Genomic DNA, 18,794 nt, shown 5'->3' with positions numbered 1-18,794 from the left:
TTTTGTAATTTACATTGTTATTTTTTCTATTTATTGAATGCTTGGATAATTCCGAGCATGCATATTTTAGTGTTATGAAGTTGGACTGTGACTTTGTCTATCTAATTTTGAAATGTTTTTGTATATTAGGATGCCTATTTGAAATAAATATATTATTTGCTATTTGAAAATAGCAGTAACAGCATAGCGGTAACAGTTGCAACGGTTATCGGAAAATGAGGGTTTTGTCCAACTACCCCTACATAGGCCCCCGCCGACCTGCTTCTAGCTACGCCGCTGCGTAGATCCCTTATCATCGACGTCGCTCACCTACATGCCGCACGGCTCTCGTATCCCTCATAACGTCTCTTTCAGTTGTTTCAGCCTACTATCTCAACATACAGCGTCGCAGCGCGTCGATCGTCATGAAAACTACATCTAAAATCGGGTGACAACGCTTAGTTCATTGAGCCGTCCACAGATGAGGCGTCGGCGTGAACGCGAAGGGTCGGCCGGTCTGCAAGATTGGTACTCGCCCAAATTTAAAGCCGTGCAGTATTATATTGATTTTTTCGTTAAACTACTCAAAATTTTCGCTAAAGCCCATCAAGTTCGAAACCCGTGCCGCCAGTAAACCGACAAAATGTGCAAAAAGAACCCCCGGTAACGTTGCGATTAGGTTTTGTGTTAGTTTTTGGAATTTATTCGGTAATTCAGTGCCGGTGTCTAGGATTAGGTAAGAATGTAGATCATACGCTTACCCCAGTCATGAGGAGAGTATCTCTTATAATTCAGAGTGTGGAAACGTCTTTGAAAAGTGACATTCTTTCCGTCTCCCGAATTTTCTATTAATAGAGTCGGGAGTTCGAGTTATACTGTTCGATTTTTATTCACAGGCCTGTCCTAACCTATAAACATCTAGAGAAATTTATGATGTAAGGCGAGGAGCGCTGATCCCGCACCTATAATTTCCAATTCTGCACAACCAATGTAAATATTATCTCGTTGATCAAACATATTCAAACGATAATTTGCTCCTAACTCTTTTTTAAAACAAATTCATTTATTTCGGTCGATACATTTTTCACAACTTCTTTATATGTGCCTATTTAAAGCCTAATTGTTATAACGTATGTAACGCTTGCATCCGGTAGCTAGATATGGCAAACTAGCCGGAATTGGATATGTGGGAATATAGAGAATCATCATCCATTTATTTAGGTGAATCCATCAATGGTAGGGTTGAGTAGGACAAGCAAAACACGCGCACACTGCTAAGAAATTGAATGACCGAATTCGCAGAAATTTTATTGTGAAATGGTGAATGGTCGGTAGCCAAACGGTTCGGCGGTGGTGCTTTGTTCACTCACTCGAATTGACTGCCGTGTTGGTCGGTGGTTCAAGCCCTAGTCTGAACGATCGATCTTCACTTGTTATCGTCCAACCCGTGTTAGGAATCACACATTAATAGATAAGACCTCGTTAATCCTTAGCTCGCACAAGTTTCGACTTCTGAGGGTTGTCGTTCGTAGGGGTGCGACAGCTGTTTAACGGAAAAACATATTTTAAACAGATTTTTTAATTTGAAGTTTCCTCACCCTATTAAATGATTCATTTTTGAACTTTCACTTTCATCGCGCATATAATTTCATACGAGAGAACACCATTACATATAATAATAATAGTAGGGCGAAAGGGCTTTTTCTTCAAGATTGAGCTGCGAGAAAACTCCACAATAAAAAGTCTAACGGTTCACATCACCTCCACTGGAGATGACCATCGCTTGTGCAGACAATGTGGCATGAGCTGTGTCGTTGAAGTCCAGATCATCCAATTCAGGCCAAAAAAGTTGGTATTTATCAACGTATAATACCCGTTCGTCAACTACGAACTGCCTTGTGCTTCATTTTGTAGATGGGATAGGTCATATTTTTCAGGTATAATATAAATGTATTACATTATAAGATGTAATTTGAATAAAAAATAATGTGACACACATTGTAAAACAAACATATACGTATTAAAATATAAGTAAAAAATAGAAATAGATAAATAAACAAAATGTTACGATATATACATCACAATGACAATGATCTGACATTACCAACTTCAAGTATACATTCATCTACTGTGTAGAAACCTTTTTCTGATAGAAACACTTTCAACGGTTTTTTAAAAACTTGAGGTGGCAGTGTCTTCATATCGCACGGCAGTATATTAAAGAGACGGATACCAGCAAACCTAGGAGACTTTTTATACTTTGCGTGGTGGTGTTTTTGGGTGATGAGCATATGGTTATTCCAAGTATGATAATAATGGACTTCCGATCTCGACTCTAGTTGTCTTCTATTTTCATGGATATACGTCAATGTTTTTAGAATGAACAAACAGACGAAAGATCTTTTACATGACGGTCTGTAATCTATATTGAAAATTAGCCTCAGTAATGCTTTCTGTTTTATGAAAATTTTGTCCACCTCAGTTACTAAACCACAGACAGCAATGTTGTTGTAAATGATGGATTGAAACTTAGCGAAATAAACTGATATCAGTGCCTTAGTATCTAATTTATTCTTAAGGGATTTAATGAGATAATACGATTGGTTCAATTTCTTGGATATGAACTCTATATGTTCTTGCCAAGTGAAACAAGTCCATTATTGTTCCTAAGAATTTTGTTGAGCTTGTTAATGCCAAGGATTCATTCCGGAAAATGAAATTGAAATCATGTAGGCGTCGAGATGAATTTGCAAATTCCATGCAGACAGTTTTTCTCAGGGGTTAACCATAAGTCTATTCCTGTAACACCTGTCATCAAATTCGTGTAGGACTGAGTTTACAAGGTTATGCATTTCTTCCGTTGTTTTACTTGAAAGAATTATGGAAGTGACGTCTGCGTAAAGGTATATCGCACCATTACTTATATTATTAGGTAGATCATTCACATATAATAAAAAAACTAGTGGACCGAGTACACTGCTTTGAGGTGTCCCATTTGTTGCAAGGAATTTATCGGACATTGTATCATTTTGTTTCACCTGGATATATATATATATTTGTTAGGAAAGACATTATAAGCTGATTTATGTTTCCTCGAATACCAATCTTAAATAGCTTATCTAATACGAATTTAATATTCAAGGTATCGAAGGCTCTACTCAAATAAAAAAATTAACCCACCACAATATTTTTTTCATCCATTAAATCATGTACTTCTTGTATAAAGCTGAACGTTGCAGAATAAAGTACTATTCCCGAGTAGAGAGGACTGGATCCTCCGGGAGAAGGAAATATTAAGAGCAGATATTTGTTGGTTCACAGATGGATCAAAAACACCTTCCTATTCTGGTACAGGTGGTTTCAGTCGCAGATCAAGGACAGAGATATCAACCCGCCTAGGAGCATATGCGACTGTATTTCAAGCGGAAATTTACGCTATTGAATTGTGTGCGGAGAGATTGGATAAATCCAACCTCACACACAAGTCAATAAAAATATTTTCGGACAGTCAAGCGGTGTTCTACCAAGCAACGTCTAAATTGGTAGTAAATTACCAAAAACGACTCTCCTCGATAGGAAGACTTAACAGATTGCATCTGGTCTGGATTCCTGGCCAGACTGGCCTGGAAGGCAATGACTTCTGGCAGAATCTTCCAGGATTGGCTCTCTCCAAGCGTTTATTCACCCTTCGAAGTTTGATACCAAACAGTTGTTGGACTACAGTAGGGATGAACTACGATGTCTAACGGGCCTTCTTACAAGCCACTGTCATTTAAATCATCATATGCAGAGTCTTGGACTGTAGGAAGACAGTGTGTTTGGAAAATGATAAAACAGCAGAGCATATCAGTGAAGAAAAATCTATTACATGTGGTGTACCTCAAGGCACGGTGTTGGGGCCAATTCTCTCCATAATATATATGAACAATCTTCTTCACAAAAGAAGACTGTGAAATAATAAGTTTCGCAGATGATGCTGTCATTATATACGAAGACGAAACCTGGCAAAAACTGAAGAAAAAATGGAAAATAGCTTTCCTCACATTATAAAATGGCTGAATCATAGACTGCTTTCAATAAACCTAAAAAAAACCGTTTACCTACCTTTTTGCAGCAACAAAACAGGTCTTCCGCATTACACCGGATGATTACTTCACCATAGTCTCAGCATATAAAATCTTGGAATCATAAATGATAGACATTTAAAATGGAACTCACAGGTAGAATATCTGGTAAAAAAACTCCGATGAATTTTGTACAGATTCAAAAAACTTTCAGGAATATTCGATGCAAAACAACTTAAAATTATATATATGAGTTTAGTAGAAACTCATTTGAGCCACGGGATTATAGGATGGGGAGGGAGTCTCTAAAAGTCACCTTAAAAATCTTGAAGTGGCACAAAAACTTTTTTGAGAGTGATTCTAGACAGAAATAATAGATATTCAAGCGACGCTCTTCATGAAGAGTCTAATATGTTTAATCGGAGACAATTATTTTTTATTAGCATAACTACAACGCAGTTCTTAATTAAAAATGAACACCAGAAACCATCTCATGCTTATGCAACGAGGCAAATTGATAACTTCTCAATACCCTTCGCATCCAAATCAATTGGTCAAAACTGTTACAGAGTCCTGGCTCCAAAGGCATTTAATATACTTCATGAAGAATTGAAAAACGAGACTTCCAAATTCAGATTCAAGAAAGGAATAAAACTCTTCACGAAACAATCTGATCGATATGAGACTCGTGCACTAATTGAAAACTAAAAAAAAAAAAATAGAAAAACAAATAGAAAAACAATAATTTTATCAACTACTATATTGATTGTTCACCATGAGTTCCCATGATGAAAAAATAACATTTTCAATACATACTGATACTATTCTTACATGTACACATTTATTTAAGCGTAATAATATCATAAATTCTTTAATATTCGTTCTTTATCTTTCACCAGCCATATTGTATATTGTTATTATCAACTTCAAATATGCTTATAAAACCTTCAATAATTACCAAGTTCTCTACCACTCCTAGAATTTATATATACATTTTTAGATTGGAATTTTAATAGTTATTTTTATATTGTAACTTAAACATGTATATACATTCTACATATACATTAATTTCAGATTTTCTTTTTATATTTTGACCTCTAATATTACTTTGAATGTTTATATTGTTATATTACTTTAAATTAGCCTCATATATAAATGTATATCCACACACAAGCAGTACTGCTTCCGTGGTATTACTTTATTCACAATTTGCTGTGAATAAACTATTATTATTATTATTATTATTATTATTATATACTTTGTGCCTGCCCCGCTGGGGACCGAATCAGGTTCTTAGAGTTCGGCAGAGCCATACTCTCACCATCTGACGTGAAACACCACTCACCATACAAACTAATCGCCTTCTTTAAGAAGCTGGGTTTATTTGGCCGAGTGTGAATAGGTGTGAGCCACAATAAACCCTTGCGGGTTGCGATAGAGGGTCGAGTAGATCCTCTCATTTTAGACCTAACCTAACCTAACCCGCCGTTGACAGTTATGGCCTGGCCAACATCGTTCTCAAAGAAATATGAACCAATGACGCCGCCAGTCCAAAATTCACACCAAACAGTAACTTTTTCGAAATGTAAGTTGGCTGAGTTTCTTTTGAAGTCAGTTTCTTTCTTCCTCACTTCGGAAGTTTGCATTTTTATTGGGAGATGGAGAAGTGAAAGGTCAAAACGCTTTTGTCTCATAAAATTTTTAATTATATCAGGAGTTGTAGACCCATAACGGTTGCAGAAATATTAGATTGGCCGAGTCGCATTTGCCACTACTTTATTGGTCTATCTTGTCCTACTCCTAATATGAAAGAGACTATTGTAATGGATTTAGACGAAAATGGGAATCCTATGAACTTTATGAGTTCATGTTTAATTATGGTGGAGGATAATGACAAAGTCGCCTAATTATCTTAATGAAAACCAGCTTAATAGTCTTTGCCGGTGTAATATTGTGAATTTTAATTTGGAATTATTAGAATTCAAATCATATTCTCACATGTCATACAAAATATATCAGAGCTACGATAAAGTTAGTATTTATCTTTATCTACAGAACCATCAAAAACGTACCATGTGGCATTTGCCATGGAAACAATTTTCCATAAAAATCTATGCTAATTTAAAATAATTGCGAAAGTGGTACTCATTTTGAAAGTGAGAACTTCTGAAAAATGTAACTAGTCTAAAATAACAACCACTGAGTGCCATATTTCAATTACTAACGACTGACCCTGACCATTTAAATTTATAATTTTGCCATTAAAATCAAGTCCACGGTTCATATATTTGAGAAATTCAAACATTTTTAGTTGTCACTATCAAAGATACATCATTACTGCAGTTACTATAGAGTTTTTATATAAAATATATTTTGCCTGTGACTATAAATTCACCGCGATTATACCGATCCCGAGGGGATATCTGGATAAAGAGTAACCTCTGTTAATTCTGGAAAATGTAGCTTTAAAACAGTGAAAAATGTTCATCTAATACACCGAGCGTAGGGGTGTTCACTGACACCGCTCCATTTTCTCAATCTCTCAGCATTTCCATATACGTTGTGTTCGATTGGAATAATTTGAACAGAAATTTACACAGAACGAACCGAAAACAATTAATGCTTTGTTAGACACCGGCCTTATAAACCTACACCAAGAATTCGCATGTACATGATGACCTTGTTTTTGATATTATTTAGTAGGATAAGGATTGATATGATACGAATGGAGTAATTATTCCATTCCACTCGGGTTTTGATCAACTAATTTGAACAAAATCGGTTACTGTGACTCAACTACAATTATATTATACATACAATGTATAATATAATATAATACTACAATATAATAAAATAATACAATGTATTATTATGAAGTATGAAGTATACAGGAAACCAATCCATACGATCCGATATTTGAATAAGAACTCCAATCATCATCCGCGACAGAATAGAGGGGTTATCAAGGCTCTGGTAGAGAGGGGGTGGCGTGTCTGCGAATCGGAAAGACTACAAGAGGAAATGTGTCATGTGTCATTTGAAGATTGCGTTTCTGGGTAACGGATGTAACGAGGCCGAAATCAACCGAGCCTTAGTGCGCCCGTACACGAGCCACATTTTGCGGAGCCGCCCATAAGAAATACTGTACTACACGTACACGGGCGTTCACAAAAGTCAAAACGGGCATCTGCAGTCAACTTGCTGCTGATCTCCGCCGAGATGTCATCGCGGCATCCGCCGTACACTAACCACAAACTTGCAGTCGTACCCAACCGCGTACACCGTCGTGTTTGTTCTCATATTGGTCTCACAGCATTCAATTGTTGATGTCAGTTGCCTCAACTGCAAGTGTGGTTTATATGACCGCAAGTCGACCACAACAATGTGGTTGGGTCAACCACGAACTGCAGTCAACGTGGCCACAATGTTGTGGTTGCCTCAACTGCAAATATTTGGTCCGTGTACGGGACTTACGACCCATATAGAAACACTCCTGGGTGATACTGAAGCAAACGACCAATGTAAGCTCTTTTTATGCCCTACATAAGCGCCGTGACGGACCGAATTAGAAGGATCCTCGAAAAGCATGACGTTAGGGCCATTTTCAAGCACACAAGAACGATAGATGGTCTCAAGTCAGCAAAAGTCCCCAGGGATGCATTAAGTACCCCAGGAGCATAACGAATACCATGTAGTTGTGGTTCGTTCTATGTCGGAACCACGAGAAGAAACGTTAAAACGCGCTTGACTGAGCTTAACAGAAGATGTGGCTAAGGCCAAACAGATACATTCGCAGTTGCAGAACACGCTATCTCAGAGGGCGGCCATGCCCTCTGGAAGTGGTATTTTTTGGCCAGAAACACGCCTCAGCCACGGTATTCACCAGATTTGGCACTCTGCCGTGAATGTAATTGTGTGAATGTAATTCCGTTATTTTCATTAAAAATATTTACGCTATTTGTTTTTTTTTCACCTGGCGGCACTTTATTGTTGAAATCATTAAAAAATGATATATTGTGACTGTTAGCTGTGTGAGTTTTCGAATTTTTGAGTTGTCATAACTTTGTTAATAATGAATATTTTTTCATGAAATTTTGGTCACACCTGTTTAGAGGCACTCTAAATCCAGTGGCGTAGTAAATTTTTCAATAAAAAAATCGCTAATAAAAAATCTCGTTTTTCGACTAAGAAAAAATATCGTAGTATGCCCTGAAACTTTAATAAACATTTCAAATTTTGTCCCAAGACATTTGAAAAAAAAATTATTAAAATCGGTTTACAACTTCAAATTTTAGGGGGGTGTTTCCATTAAAAATGGGCCACACTGTATGAACTTAGGGTGGAAGATTTATCATCGGTAAATTGCACAGCGATATCATTCATCAATAAGAGAAATAGGGTGGCTAATATATTTAAAAGCATTTGGTGTTCATCTGAAATGGCTTGTGAAGGTTTGAAATTGTTATTTAGGTATGACTTCTTCATAAAAGTTCTTTGATTTTGATACCTCTTCGGGATTCATTCTTGAACGAAACTCTCATTACTGTTTCTATAATTTCAACTTTCACATTATTAGTTGTCAAAAAATCTTTACATCTTTGTATGTGACAGTTTTCCTCAGCATTATATGACAATGAACATAACCAAGAAATGAGCTATGTAGAATGTTTGCCAATGTAGCAATGCCAATGTCATGCTTGGCATTGACATTCACTACTGTTTCTTAAACTATGGACTTTCGAATTGTTCATCCTCAGTAATGTTTCTCGTATTTATACTCTTCCGTACCTTCTTGAGCTCTCACCGGCGTATCGAAGAAAGCGTTCTACGAGATTCTTAACGGTGCGCCCAAGACATTGAACCTGTGCATCGAATGATTCAGTTTGACCTACTTCCTTAGCCCAGTAACCTCCTCTTCGTCTGTCCGGATTCATTTATGTTGTCTAAGAGCCGAAAGTGGTGCTGTTGGTGATAGTTCAGTGTAGTGGTGGTACCGCAGTTTGTCAGTGAATTTTTGGATTATTTTATAGTGACACGTTAGTATTTCTTTTTTGAATTCATTGTTACTGTTAGGGATGTCGGGGTTGAAAGGGCCAATGTTGGAGTTGTATTGAAGGAAAGTCGATTTCTCTTTCGTTGAGTGAGTCTCCTCTATATGTCGTACATATTGGTTAGCAATTTGGCGCCCAACTTCAGTTTCTTTATCATTTAATATTTTATATTTATCTGAAGTCGTTGAGTTGAAGAAATTCTTTAGTTTTTGGTTCTCAGCAGATTCTAAATTGATTTTTAGAGATCGTGAATCATTTCTTTGAAGAAATGAAGAAGAATTGAACTTTCTATGTTTTTTACCACTTTTATTTGTAACTAACGTTATTGCAGTTTCATTCTATACGGATATTTTCAAACTTATACAATAAACTATCAATGATTCATTACATAAGCCATTATATACCACCCCTGTAGGTACTAATAGAGGTACTTGGCTTGATTGAGTAACTGAATTTACAGTTCACAATGCGGATCTACCAGTTTAAAAACCGGCGAGTAAACTAAATCGATTTGATCATTTAACAGGTTGCACCCGCAATGTTTATGCTTGTGAATTTCCAAGGATTTCAAATAATTAAGTTTGCAACCCTTCCTTGCATAGTGCAAAATTTCCGTATCGTTTGTGTACATATCTTCAATATGTACAGATCAGTATATCGAAAGTTGATAAAGTTAGCAAAGGAAAATTATTATAAAAATCGCATTGATAGTTCCACCAACAAATCAAAGGAGAGTTGGAAGATAGTAAATGATCTTGTAGGAAAAAAACCCAAAAAGAAAGTATATTTGGAGTTGAATCCGAACACATTGAATGAGTATTATACTTCTGTTGCAGATGAATTAACAAAACATATACCCGTAGCTTATGATCCACTAATAAATCTAGCAAACTTCAATGTTAATGAAAACCTAATCTTGTATGACACTAATATTGATGAATTGAAAGAAACGTTACATACAATTAAAAATAAAACCGCAACAGGATTTGATGACATTTCTGTTAGGATCTTTGAAAATCTTCCAGATAATGCTCTGAACCATCTAGTATCTCTGATAAATGGATCCTTCAAAGAAGGTATATTTCCACAGTTTCTCAAAACATCAATTGTCATACCGATCTATAAAGGTGGTGAAGTGAGCTCTCCTAGGAATTTTAGGTCCATTTCACTCATTCCTACGTTAGCCAAAATCATCGTTAAGCAAGAATGTTTGACTTCTTGCAGGCGTGTGATATATTGAGCATCAAACTTTTTCAATTCATTTTCAATTTTTTTACACTACAGACGCACCCGTAAATGACTTAGCTGAATTTCTTACAAACAGCTTACATAATCTAGTATGCAAGTTTCTACCGACGAAGAGAGTGAAAAACAACAATAAAACTCCTGTAAAATTTTATAATGATCACCTGAGAGAACTGAGGAGACAAGTGCATGCAGTTAAAGTTGTGTCTGATTGCACAAGTACCACAGAAGATAAAGTTGCTTATAAAAAGCTCAAAAATCACTATCTATCGGAAATTACCTTAGCAAAAAAAGAATCTTGCAGCAACCTCATATCAAATTCAGCAAATAAAAGTAGAGACTGTTGGAAGCTAATAAATTTCGAAAGAAACAAAGCAAAAACAGGCAACACTGAACATAGTAGTAATCTATCAGCAGATGAGTACAATAATTTTTTCTCTTCAGTGGCTGACTTTATAATTAAACAGTTACCACAGAACAATCATTGTGTTATCGATTTTTTAGATCGCACCTCGAAACCGAAAGATTCTTTTTTTCTAGAACCTGTCACTAAACATGAAGTGTGGTCAGCAATTAAAAGATTAAAAAATTCTCCCAGCTTTGATATATTTTGCCTAAATAGCAAAATCATAAAAGAAGTGGGGGAAAGTATTGTGGATCCATTGACAGCACTCATTAATTTGAGCTTCGTGGAGGGAGTCTTCCCTGATATCTTCAAAATATCTAAGGTAATACCGATATTTAAAAAAGGCGATAAAGACCTACCCGACAATTATAGGCCTATTTCAATCATTCCAATTCTAGGAAAAATTATTGAAATGATTTTAAAAACTCGTTTAAATTCATTTTTTGACAAACATAACACAATCCATGATTGTCAGTTTGGCTTCCGTACTAATCGTTCCACAGTCCAAGCAGTAAGCAGGGTGGTTGAAAAGATAATTGAGGGTTTTGAGTCCTGTGAACTAACAGGTGTCACGCTGTGCGACCTCTCCAAGGCCTTTGACTGTGTTTCCCATCAGCTACTGTTAACAAAGCTAGAACACTATGGCGTGAGAGGAAGCCCACTTAACATTTTCAAATCTTACCTATCCAATAGACTGCAATGTGTTTCTGTCAATGGGGGTAACTCTGAACAAGCAAGTGTCCAATACGGAGTACCACAGGGCTCCGTCTTAGGGCCACTATTGTTCACCATATATATCAATGACATATTTAACTTCCTCTTGCCAGATATGTGTATTGCTTTTGCGGACGACACTTCTCTGCTCAATTCACATCAGAGCTTTACTACACTCAAAACACACATGACAGCCACGAAATCTAGAGCAGAACTCTGGTTTAACACAAATCAACTGAAAAAGAACAAAGATAAAACCCAAACCATCACATTCTCCTCTAACAAAAATCTTACCAATGGGTCAACTGCCAAACTGTTGGGAATAATACTTGATGACGGTCTTAAGTGGAATAGCCACATTGATAGTTTGTGCAATAAACTGTCCAGTCAGCTATTTGTGTTACGCAAACTTAAAAAAATTGTCAGTACTGATGTACTGCTTATCTCATACCACTCCCTTTTTCACTCTCACATATCCTATGGAACCCTGCTGTGGGGTAACTCCACTCAGGCTATACGAGCATTTCGACTGCAGAAGAGAGCACTGAGAATCATCGATGGAGCACGTTTTGATGAATCATGCAAGCAAATTTTCATCAAACATAAGATAATGGCACTACCTTGTATTTACATATATCAAACTCTCATTGAAATTCATAAAAATAAAGAAATGTTCAAGCTGAACTCTGATTTTCACAGCTATCCAACACGCAGTGGCTGCCAGCTGCGACCACTAAAGTTGAGATTGAAATCATCACATTCTAATACATTGAATCTCAGCCTCTACAATAAAATTGATATGAATGCAAGATGTCTTGGTTTGCATGCGTTCAAGACAGTTATTAAAAAAGCACTCATTGATAACTGTTTTTATTCCGTTAGTGAATATCTGGAGGCAATATCAATTCAATCCAATCAATGCTGATGCCCCCATCGCATATATTTTTTTTATATATATATTTTATTTCTTTACATAATTGTATATTTTTTGTCTTTGTCTACTGCGAATAAGTATGTGTTTATATAAATCACGGGATGTTTCAACACTCTTTGTAAATTGACGTACTACTCATGTATATTGTGCATATCGTAGTCAATAAAGCATTTCTTTCTTTCAAAAAAAAAAAAAAAAAACAGTTTGGATTTCAGTGCAATAAGAAGAATATGAATATGCTAATTCCACTGTTAATTATGGAGATTACAGGAGAAAAACTCCACAGATGCCGATTTTTAATTTCATAGTTGGGATTTACAAGTATTGTGAAGACATCTATACTGATGTATTCACCATTGAATAAAAATTACCAATTATTCTCCATAATTATACCATTTAGTCGTAAGTAAGGGCAATGACTTCTCCCCTTACGAAAACTATTTGATACCGAAGAGGTCTATGCGTTATCTTCTGTGTGTTACTGCTTCTCATCCGCAATCATCTTTTTTCAGCTAGTAAGCTGGATTGAATCACAGTCTCCTGGAGTTTTCTGATCCTGCGACGTTGACTCTTCGCAAAGAGTCACGTCTCTCAGTTTTTAGCATTCATTGTAAGATTCAACAATACATAATTTTGTTCTCTAATAGCTTCATACAGTGCGCTCACCAGGTCTGTTGCTAACAGCAACATTAACCTCCAACTGCAAATTCAGAGTTGACAAATGTATTGAATCCATTTTTTATTACGAGTACTGTAAAAGAAGTTAGTTGGGCTGCATATAGACTTGTGTAAGGTGGTTGACAATGTTTCGTGGTGTATTTCATCAGTTCGGACTTCCATTGTCTAATAGGTACTTGTACTTTCCTACATCAGAGGATTATCGGAAAGGGTAAGACGGATTGAGTCCAAGTATAACATCAGGACTTGCTTCAGATCTGGGAACACTATCCGTAGCAGCCTCACGAAAACGAGGCCACCAAACGCGGACTGCGATTCCAAGAATTGCATTTACCGGATACCCTGCGAGTGCGGAGAATCATACATCGGTGAAACTAAGAGGCCATTGAAAGTTCGCATTGCTGAGCACAAAAAACACACACAGCGAGGAGAAACCAGCAAATCCGGAATAGCAGATCATGTTTGGACTTAGCAACAAGTGGACTCAAGCTGAGATCATCCACATAGAGGAACACTGGTTTAGGAGAAAATTCAAAGAAGCCGCGTATATGTTGTCCAACAACGCATTTAGTCAAGCCAGCGTAGAGATACGTAACATATGGAAACCTCTCATCAAGCGAAAAACGACCAACTCCCGCCAAACGGTCATCTCCCGCTAAAACCAATGAAGCGGAAAGAGTGAAGAGCAGTACTTTTCAAGAATTCATAATACGTCAGTACTTTATAACAAAAACAGTACTTTTCAACTAGATCTTTTTGAATTATTTATCAGTCAAATCAAACATATGATCAAAAGTAATGAGAAATATCAAAACATATGTAATTTGAAGAACTCAGAAGTCACAAAACATTACGACCTAAAAAAATAAGAAGAAGAACTGATCCTTTGCATTGACTTGACAATTGACAACTGAAGTCTGAGTGTTTTGTTTTGAGATTTTTGTCATTGGTTTTTATTAGCGCTGATTAAATCAAAAAACAGAAATAGGTTATTAGTCTCGACTTGTGATTCCCTCCTCCATACCAAAGAAATGTTGAAAGGTAGTAACTCTTTCAATCATAAACCTTCTATAAATTTGATTTCCGAAAATATCAATTATCAAGATGATACCTTGGAATCTGCTTTTTAAGAAAATGAAGAATTTTCAGATTAATTTCATGATGAAATTAAATAAACACTACGCAATAACATTTCAAAAGTATTTTATTCAAAATGGAGTCATATATAGCCAAATTATTGTGACAGCGTGAAATGACAGTGGCAGTTATGACATAATTCATGGTTGTCATAACTGTCACAATAATTTAAGCTATATTTGACTCCATTTTGAATAAAATACTTCTGAATTGTTATTACTTAGTGTTTATTTTTGTTCTTTGGCAGTTGCCAATGAATAATGTGGGTTAAATATTGTGATAATATGAAAAGACATTGACAGTTGATTCAGAAATCATGGTTCCCAATAAGGAATTATGGAAACGGGCCATCACTTTATCCTTATCGAATAACGTCAATTGTTGATAATTACAAATATACGTTAAACGTGGTGGGTCAGTTTCATAATCATCTAAGAAATCATGGCCATTGTCATTATAGTCAACATTGTCAATGATAATTGTCAAAACTGTTTTTTACCTATGGTCCATTGATGAATCATATTTGATACATAAAGGCCAATTTGTCTTTGAATTTTTCATAATTCACAACCTGTTAAACACTCATATATATGCCCTATATTCAGAAAATTTTTTCTAAGGTGGGAGAAATTGATCGATTCAGTACTGTTTACTACAAATTCAGTACTTTTTGATGGATAAATTCAGTACCAAAAACAAACTCCCTAGAACAACGCTGAATAAGTCCAGTTATCACCCGAAGACGATTGTGGATACTAATAATCAAAATGTCGTGACATAACTTGGTTTGAAATCTTTTAATTTTTATTTTTTAATTTTTTGCTAATAATATTTTTGATTTTTCAATTTTCAGCTTTTATTAATATTTCAATTTTGATTCGTTTGGTTGTTGCTTGTATGTTATTTCTTTGTAATTTCAGTTTTTTGTTTAATAAAATTGTTATTTTCGGTTAATATTTTAAAATTTTTTCGGTGTTGTCAAATCAATGTATATTATATTAGACAACTATCTCAGTCCGAACTGATGAAATACACCACAAAACATTGTCAACCACCTTCAAACAAACAATCGGCTTCGTTAAGAAGCTGGGGTTATTTGGTCGAGTGTGAATAGGCGAGAGCCACAATAAACCCTTGCGGGTTGCTGTGGAGGATCGAATAGACCCACTTTCTTTTGACCTAACCTAACCCAACTGTAAATTCCGAAGTAATTTTTTTTGCTTCTTCCACAGATATTCAGTCCAGTATAAAAACGTATGCTTTTTGTGCTAACAAACCATTTCTGACATTATTCAACTCATAATATTGATAGTTTTCTGTCAACCGCAGATATGTGCTGAAAACCTTGAACGCAGCCTATATGAAAAGTCTTTCTGACATTAAGCTGATGACATATTCTTCAATTGCAGGTAGAAAACCATAATGATCTAAAACAGCTTCCATTCGCGTCATCCTTCCACTGAAGCACAATTTCCTAGCAGAAGATAAACATTTATGAAAGAAGACGCAGATGTCGATACGCTTTTCAACGCTGATAACCCTCTAGAAGTCCAGTAATTGCGCCAAAAAAATCAATATAGCATCATACATGGTGAACGGAATACGAAGAATGTCGGCTTTGAAAAATAACGAGATGACCAATTTGAGTAGTGTTAGTGACTTTTACAGTGGAAAGACGGTTTTCATCACTGGAGGCACGGGTTTCATGGGAAAAGTGTTACTGGAAAAGTTACTCAGAGCCTGTCCAGGAGTATCTAAGATATACCTGCTCATCAGACCGAAACGTGGACAAGAAGCACAAGAAAGACTGCAGCAACTGCTGTGCTCACCGGTAAGTTGTACCTTAAACACATTTCAAGTTGAAATTGATTTCACGATTCCAAGACAGGAATGCCGTTATATCTCCAAACGATATTAGTAATTGTTTATTATATTTTTGAACATTATTCTGCAATTGTGTTGATCATTTGTTTCGCTGTGCTTTGCAGACTGAATCTGAAATAAAAACTCCAATTGAGGAATCTGGTCTACTTGTTGGTTCTCTAGAGAGGACTGCACCGTTTCACCAACCAAGTTGGAGTCATCAAAAGATCAACTATACTACTTCCTATATTTGTATTAAATTTGTACAGCATACTTTCGATACTCCCAACAGTTCAGTTGAGATCATGAATGTTCCACGATGCATACTCACGCATATGATTGTTTGGATAAAAACCTGTTGATGGTTAAACTAGAGAGATATGGTGTTAGAGGGAATGCTCTGAAATGGGCTAAATCTTATCTCACTGAACGAACTCAAAGAGTGTGCATTAAGAATCAAGGAAAAATGTATAAATCTGAAATATCATCATCAAATATCGGAATACCACAGGGTAGTATTATCGGTCCAATATTTTTCATAATTTTCATGAATGATCTATGTGCAACCAATATTGAAGAAGTTTATTACAAATTATGCTGATGACACAAACCTTTCATGCGGGGGTGATAATTTTCCAGATCTTATGCAAAATGCAAGTAATCTATTTGGCTATACCAAACATTGGTTTGAAAGTAATAAATTGATTCTTAATGAATCAAAAACTAATACGATCCTGTTTCGTCCAAGATAGCGTCCATCAAGCATAAATATGAAAAACAGAAAGAAAGAAAGAAAGAAACAACCTAATGCACAATATATGTGCATTAGGTTGTTCAATAAATTACCAGATAGAATAAAAGCATTGGTCAGCATCAATAAATTCAAAAGAGAAATAAAAAAGATACTCATACATCTGGAACCTTATAATATTGCGGAGTATTTTAATCATAATTTTTAAAATTGTCTTTATTTATGCGTCTTATATTTCTATTTACGCAAGGTTATTGTGTCTTTTAACCCTCAGTGACGCCATTTCATTATATGTTGTCATTATATGTTTATTGTATTGTTGACATATTCTGAAATAATGATTATTATTAATATATTATTATTAATCAAAAAAGTATGACGTACGTTGGACCTAAACTTCACAACTGTCTATGTGGAACATTGTTAGGTATTAGAAAAAAGGCTTAAATTCAAAAGACAGTTGAAAAAGTGAATTCCAGAGCGCATCACGTCCTGTTAAATGAAATGAATAAAAACACTTTTATCTTAATACCACTGGTAGATTTTATTTATACTACCGGTTTCGGGTTTTTATTCAATTCATTTGAGTGATCATAAATCACCATAAAGTAAACAAGTCCTCAATTACACATATTACTCTCGTCCTGTCTCTTCTTCTTCCTATATATTTCTTTCTCCACCCTGCGGATGCACATCTTCACCGATGGCAGGAGGTTGCATACCTTAATGAGGATCTGGAAGGGATTTTGAATTGGGGTGAAACTAACCAGGTTCAAATCAATGCCACAAAAACCCAGGCATCGGTTTTCTCCAAGAAGATGAATGTTTCCGAACCGGATATAATAATGTCAGGACAGACAATTCCGCTTTCTGCTTCGATAAGTTTGTTGGAGGTTCAAATGGACACCAATATGTCTTGGCACAATCATGTCGCTGGAATTGCAAAGGCTGTTCCTCAACAGCTTGGAACACTGTTCCGAACCAGAAAACTGTACACACCACAGCAACTTTTGATGCTTTATAAAGCTTAGATCAGACCTTCTTTGGAGTATTGTTCACATGTATGGAGCTCCGCCCCTAAGCATACCCTAAAGCTGCTGGATTCCATCCACAAAAGAGCCATCCGCTTGATTTGAGACAGGAACATGATATGCAACCTTGATAGCCTGGATTATTGAAGAAAAGTTGGAGATTTGTCTCGCTCTTATAGATACTTCCACAGGTGGTGTTCAAGTGACCTGGTACATTTGATTCCACCAAGAGCTGTACATATCAGGAATGCGTGACGGACTGTGTCTGCTCATCGTTTTGAGGTTCAACTCACTACACTTCGAACTTCACTGTTTAAGAACTCTTTCATCTGGAGAACTGCATTTATGTGGAATGAACTTCCTGAGAACGATTAAAAGTCAATGTGAATCGCTATCTACTTTCGCACAGGCACAGCTCTAAGAGCGCTTTAAGAATTTTCCAGAAGTGCTTGAAAAAATTAGGATACCTGGTTAGGATTAGAATTACTATTTTGTTTGCTAGCTACAATACAACTTGTTTAGGTAGCCGAAACTTTCATTGGTTCTAGTATTCTTCTTCTGTCATAGACGAATATGTATCTGTGTTACAACTGAATTGAATAATTATACTCACTAACTTACTTATAAATATAACAAAATGTGCCCCACTTTCGTCACAAATCAATGATTTCCTAACTACAAATTAGTGGGAAATTTCCCGAGAGAGTTCCAAAAGTCATAATATAAATATATCTTAAGCAATGTTGATTTATTTTACGACCGATTTTCAAAAATTGACTAAGGTTTTCTGGCCAGCGAAATCAGATGAGCATATTCTTAGAAAATTCTAGAGATGTATTATCGAATAAGCCCCCAGTATCCAAGAAAGTAGCCAAAACACTTCTTTGTTCTTGTAAGCATTTTCTGCTTTTCCTGTGACTCGACATAAAGCCGTTGCTGTT

At 35.9% G+C, this 18,794-nt stretch overlaps 1 protein-coding gene across 2 annotated transcripts in view; it reads left to right on the top strand.

Moving 5' to 3' along the window:
* The first annotated feature begins 380 nt into the window (after window positions 1-380).
* LOC111508421 (putative fatty acyl-CoA reductase CG5065) overlaps window positions 381-18,794 on the top strand; it is a 50,499-nt gene continuing 32,085 nt past the window's right edge. Inside the window, exons 1-2 of one of the 2 annotated variants that reach the window (XM_074172500.1) lie at window positions 381-715; window positions 15,618-16,039. In XM_074172500.1, the coding sequence (XP_074028601.1) occupies window positions 15,797-16,039 (243 nt within the window). In that variant the 5' untranslated portion in view covers window positions 381-715; window positions 15,618-15,796. Of the gene's footprint in view, window positions 716-8,927; window positions 9,080-15,617; window positions 16,040-18,794 lie in introns of those variants that run through there. The other variant, XM_074172554.1, reaches the window with a different exon arrangement.

The sequence above is a fragment of the Leptinotarsa decemlineata genome, unplaced genomic scaffold (genome assembly GCF_025532065.1).
Source record: "Leptinotarsa decemlineata unplaced genomic scaffold, Ldec_3_MD MMD2_P_RNA_scaffold_1, whole genome shotgun sequence".
In the NCBI taxonomy this organism is placed as follows: Eukaryota; Metazoa; Arthropoda; class Insecta; order Coleoptera; family Chrysomelidae; genus Leptinotarsa; species Leptinotarsa decemlineata.
The sequence above is the reverse complement of the archived record's forward strand: the minus strand, read 5'-3'. Positions and strand labels throughout refer to the sequence as shown.